Source organism: Gymnoscopelus braueri (genome assembly GCF_963280865.1).
Source record: "Gymnoscopelus braueri genome assembly, chromosome: 8".
In the NCBI taxonomy this organism is placed as follows: domain Eukaryota; kingdom Metazoa; phylum Chordata; class Actinopteri; order Myctophiformes; family Myctophidae; genus Gymnoscopelus; species Gymnoscopelus braueri.
Genome location: NC_137609.1, coordinates 34,362,543 through 34,368,290, shown reverse-complemented (window position 1 = coordinate 34,368,290; position 5,748 = coordinate 34,362,543). Strand labels below are relative to the sequence as shown.

At 46.4% G+C, this 5,748-nt stretch overlaps 1 protein-coding gene across 1 annotated transcript; it reads left to right on the top strand.

Moving 5' to 3' along the window:
* Positions 1-4,524: 4,524 nt before the first annotated feature.
* LOC308089873 (charged multivesicular body protein 5-like) lies at positions 4,525-5,196 on the top strand (the record flags this gene model as incomplete). The annotated part of the gene is made up of 1 exon (XM_080434822.1): positions 4,525-5,196. The coding sequence occupies one exon, from the start codon at positions 4,525-4,527 to the stop codon at positions 5,194-5,196; it is 672 nt and encodes a 223-aa protein (XP_080290948.1).
* Positions 5,197-5,748: the final 552 nt, after the last annotated feature.

Sequence of the window (5,748 nt, the reverse complement as noted above, 5' to 3'; positions counted from 1 at the left end):
GGATGGCCTGGTAACCCACTTCAATGCTGCCATATCCCTCAGTCTCGACTCCCTTGCCCCCCTGATAACCCGGACTGTTTCCTTCAACCGTCCTGCCCCCTGGTACACTCCGGAACTCCGCACCTTGAAGGCCACTGGCCGGCGGCTGGAGAGGCTCTACAAACGAACTGGCCTCACTGTCCATCGTCTGATGTACAAAGACCATGTAGATGCTTACAAGGATGAAAACCCAATATTACTCCACTCTTATTGGCTCTCAGCAGAACAACCCCAGGCTGTTGTTCTCTACCATTAATCGACTACTACGCCCCCTCAGTGTCCCTAACTCCTCAGGTGCCCCTGACCTTTGCATCAGGTTCTTGGACTTTTTCCAAGCTAAAGTGGACTCCATCCACCAACAGCTCCTGGCACCTGCCTCCCCCACTCCACACACTCCTCGGCCTCAGGACACTGCTCCCGTCGCTGCCTGCCTCCCAGCGTGCCGTCTTTCCTCCTTCACTGCTGTGGATGCTCTGATGGTCACTGAGTTGGTCAGCAAGGCTAACTCATCCACCTGTTCTCTGGACCCCATGCCCACAGCACTAGTGAAGACGTGCCTACCCACCCTCTGCCCTTTCATCATCGACATCATCAACTCCTCACTGCAAGCTGGCACAGTACCCTGCAGCCTCAAAACTGCCTCAATAACTCCGATTCTCAAGAAGCCTAGTTTGGACCCTGAGGAGCTGAGCAACTACCGGCCTATCTCCAACCTTCCTTTCCTCAGCAAAATCTTGGAAAGAGTAGTTGCCGCCCAAATTCAACAACACATGTCCAACTATGAGCTTTATGAGCCACTCCAATCGGCCTACAGAACACACCACAGCACGGAGACCGCCCTACTAAAGATCACCAATGACCTTCTTATGGCTGCTGATGTAGGCCACATCAGCATTGTTGTTCTTCTGGACCTCTCCGCAGCTTTCGACACAGTCTCCCACACCATCCTCCTGGACCGCCTCTCCACCTATCTCGGCCTCACAGACACAGCCCTCGCATGGTTCCAGTCATACCTCTCCAATAGACAACAGTTTGTCACTGTCAACTCTTCCAGATCACACCTAGCCCCAGTCAAACACGGCGTGCCGCAAGGTTCCGTACTTGGTCCACTACTGTTCACCATATACATGCTCCCCCTGGGTCAGATTATTCGCCACCATGGACTAAGCTTCCATTGCTATGCCGACGATACTCAACTGTATCTGAGCACCACACCTTCCAGTCAGCTTCCCCCCCAGTCCCTAGTCAACTGCATCACTGAAATAAAAATCTGGATGACCACTAACCTTCTCAAACTAAACAGTTCAAAAACAGAGCTCATGGTTGTGGCTCCCAAGGCACTGCTTAAGAAAATTGGAGATGTTCTACTCCATGTCGATGGCAGCTCCTTATCTCCATCTCTGGAAGTCCGCAACCTTGGCATTATTCTGGACTCAACCCTCTCCTACCAGTCACACATCAAATCCATAACCAAATCGGCCTTCTTCCACCTCAAGAACATCTCTAGACTCCGTCCCTCACTCTCTGATTCTGTGGCTGAGACCCTCATCCACTCATTTGTAACCTCCCGTCTGGACTACTGCAATGGAGTCCTGTTTGGGCTCCCAAACAAATACCTGGATAGGCTCCAGTATGTCCAAAATTCAGCTGCCAGAGTTCTCACCCGCACCAAGCCTTGGCAGCACATCACCCCTACACGTAAACAACTGCACTGGCTTCCTGTTCAATTCCGCATCCACTACAAACTCCTCCTTCTCACCTACAAATGTCAAAATGCCCTTGCTCCACAGTACCTCTCAAGCCTACTCCATAAACCAAGCCGGTCACGGACCCTGCGGTCCACAGACTTGGACCTCCTTGCTGTCCCCAAAGCAAAAATGCGAACTTTCGGGGACAGAGCCTTCAGTGTGGCAGCCCCCACCCTGTGGAACTCCATCCCAATAGGGATTCGCCATGCTCCAACACTGGACTCTTTTAAAGCTGCCTTGAAAAGACACCTATTCTCTCAGGCTTATGGCATATAGTTGTTTTTTTGTTTGTTTGTTCAGTTGTTTGTTATTTGTTCATTGTTCTGATGTAAAGCGTCCTTGGGTTTATGAAAGGCGCTATATAAATTCAAGCTATTATTATTATTATTATTATTAATACAAAATACCCCAAATGTAGATATCTAAATAAACTACAGTGGGTTTCAGATCATTCGTTATTAGTCATGACTTATTTAGGAATAATCTTTTATTTGTGACAAACATCAAACCAAGAGGTTCTCTCTAAGAACCCCATCACACACAATAAACACATTGGGCCTCATTCACAAAGCTGTTCTTCAATTTCTATCTATTTTTGTGCAGATTTGCAACTAAGTACAGTCAGAGTGATTCAGGGCATGTAGAGCCTTATTTGCACGGATCAAATATGTATCAAATGATGAATTCCAACCGTTCGTAAATAAATGCATGTGCATGGTTTGCACCATTTTCATTGTTCCACGCACAGTTTAACACCATAAAAAGTATATCCAACGTTAAATCAACTTCCCAGCAGTGAAAACTCTGTACACGGCATTACTCATGAAAAGGAACGTATTTGGCAAGCATGTCCCTCGTGCAGTCGATCAGTTGAACGTGAGAGTATATAACGTTTTCCTCTCCCCCCCATAGTTTAGTTATAATGTTACTAAACTATCCCTTTAAATCATTCAGATTTAGGAAGGTAAGACAACACTATTTTGTAGTACCTAAAGACAGACAGCCGCCATATAAAATAATAGCCTCTTATATTTGTTACTGGAGGTTCAGGCCGCTACGCAGCCCTCACGCCTACGTCGCACCGCCGATCCGACTGATATGTCTGAGTTATAGTAATCTCTCAAGACAAATTCAGAGTCCCGCAGCTGAATCTGTCGGCAACCCCATTACAACGTGTAGAGTTGTTGTTATTAGGAATGAAAATAAAGGAGCACCACCGGAAGAGGAGGGCTGAAGGAGAGGTTTTTTTGGTAACACTTGTTCATAAGGGGTACATAATTAACGCTTAAATAACGCTTAATTAATGTTTAACTAATACATTATTGAAGCATTAATTAATCCTAAATTCATCATGTCCTTGTAATTCTTGTAAGTCCTTGTAATTCATCCGTGTCCCCGGAGGAAATCTTTTGGCCCGAACACTGAGGGAAGTAGGGAGGGGGAGACTAAGGTAAGTTTAGACATCAGAGATTTGAATTCCATTCCTTTTCACCAATCTTACAATAATACATGTCAATTTCAAAGTATGCTGCTACTGTTGAGTCCTAAAACTAATGTGCCTTATCTGTTCATTCCTAGATGAATGCAGAGATCGGCACGTCCGGACATTCAAATCTCAAAAGCGTTTGCTTGCGGCACACCCATCTGACCACTTAACAAGGCAACCGATAGGCTGCCGTGATCAGATGGCTGGGCCGTGGTCAAACTATATATAGTTTCTATTGCCTTGGTCTCAGAAACTTTTTAACACAGTGCATGCATGATGTAATAGCAGGACCTTTTCTGTCTGTCAATATTTTTATATAAGTGTGTGTGTGTGTGTGTGTGTGTGTGTGTGTGTGTGTGTGTGTGTGTGTGTGTGTGTGTGTGTGTGTGTGTGTGTGTGTGTGTGTGTGTGTGTGTGTGTGTGTGTGTGTGTGTTGATTTTGCTTCTGGACAATGGGTGATACTGACTTCCCCCTCGGCACATCATTCCCTCAGGTCCTCTGTGATCAGGAACAATGCAAGTTGGGAATGCAACTTGCATTCCTCCTATGCCATATATGGGCATATCGGTCTGGACAACCGTAATTCTATATATGCCCACATATGGGCATGTGTATGTATGTATGCCCATATACAGTATACAGTATGTATGTATGCCCATACCGGCATTTCGTTCAGATAAGCGGTTCTGGACAACCACCAATCCGACAGAGTTGTCACCGGGCTCTGCACACTATTGCGCCCTCGGCAATACACACACCAAGTCTGAAACCAATCGGTCAGACACACGCACACACGCGCACACACACGCGCACACACACACACACACACACACACACACACACACACACACACACACACACACACACACACACACACACACACACACACACAGATTTCACACATTTATAAATATAGATATTGATGATGTGCGGATCTCCAAATTTGGGCAAAATGACATGATAAACACTGTTCTAGATGGCTGTGCCATGCGGTAAAGAAATGCACGTTAGGTGCAGAGCAGGTGATGTCAGCCAGTTCCAACGTCACATTGTGATTGGCTAAGAGGCTATATGACATGCATCGGTGAACCAAGAGTATTAATAAGCAGAATGTCTCATGGAGGCATGGAGCACATAGTGTAAACCACGTGGCTGTGCTGACATCTGTCTGGGTGTATTTCTAAGTGTTTAGAGACAGCTAAGAATCTACATTATTTGGTTTTCTGTAACCACCAGCATTCTCATAAAAAATGAATCGTATGTTTGGCCGAACCTCGACCACAAAAACCAAGAATGCACCACCCACCCTCACAGACTGCATAGGAAACGTGGACTCTCGAGCCGAGTCCATTGACAAGAAAATTGCCAGACTAGATGCTGAGCTGGTGAAGTACAAGAATCAGCTGAAAACAATGAAAGACGGGCCTTCGAACAACACGGTGAAGCAGAAGGCACTGAGAGTTCTGAAGCAGAAGAGAATGTATGAGGGCCAGAGAGACAACCTCATGCAGCAGTCATTTAACATGGAACAAGCAAACTACACGATCCAGACTCTCAAAGACACTAAAACCACAGTTGACGCCATGAAGACGGGTGCCAGGGAAATGAAGCAAGCGTACAGGCAAGTGAACATCGACCAGATCGAGGATCTTCAGGACCAGCTGGAAGAAATGATGGAAGATGCCAACGAGGTGCAGGAGGCACTGAGCAGAAGCTATGGCACGCCTGACATAGATGAAGAGGACCTGGAAGCGGAGCTCGATGCCTTGGGTGATGAGCTGCTGCTGGATGACGACAGCTCCTACCTGGATGAGGCCTCTTCGTCGCCCTCCGTCCCAGAGGACTTGCCCAGTGACGTGACCACCGACAAGGATGGCGTTCTGGTGGATGAATTTGGCCTGCCACGGATTCCTGCAACTTAATAGTTACAGCCATATGGCAACGTTGCTGTTTGCAACCACAGTGGTGGTCTCTTTTGTTGTTGTGTTATGTGATGTGTCCACACTGACTCTATAGGAGGCAACATGTAAATGACCAGCATTTGGTGATGAATTGCATATAGAGAGCAGAAAAGGAGGCATGATGCACCTTTCAGAATGAACATGTGGTTTGTGTGCATTTTTCCGGTAGCGAGGAATCCTAAACCTGTCTGATGTTATTTTGCACTGAATGATTAGATTTGACCAGACCAGTGGTTGAATCTCATGTGATAACATTTAAACCATTGGACCCATATTGAATTCTGTGACCCCAGGTCACTATTATGCAATATCAGGAGCCAGCCAATGGAGCCAGCCAATGGAACAGTGAAAGAAAAAAAGGCTTGAGCCACAGCAGTCAACGAACATTACCGGGTACCCAATTCTGGCGTAACATTTTGCCTTTCTTAGACTTAATAGCCTACATACAAAGATTGCTGTCAATTGCTGAGTGGCACTGTTGGACTGTTAGTTACAGTTGAAATGTGTGTGCCA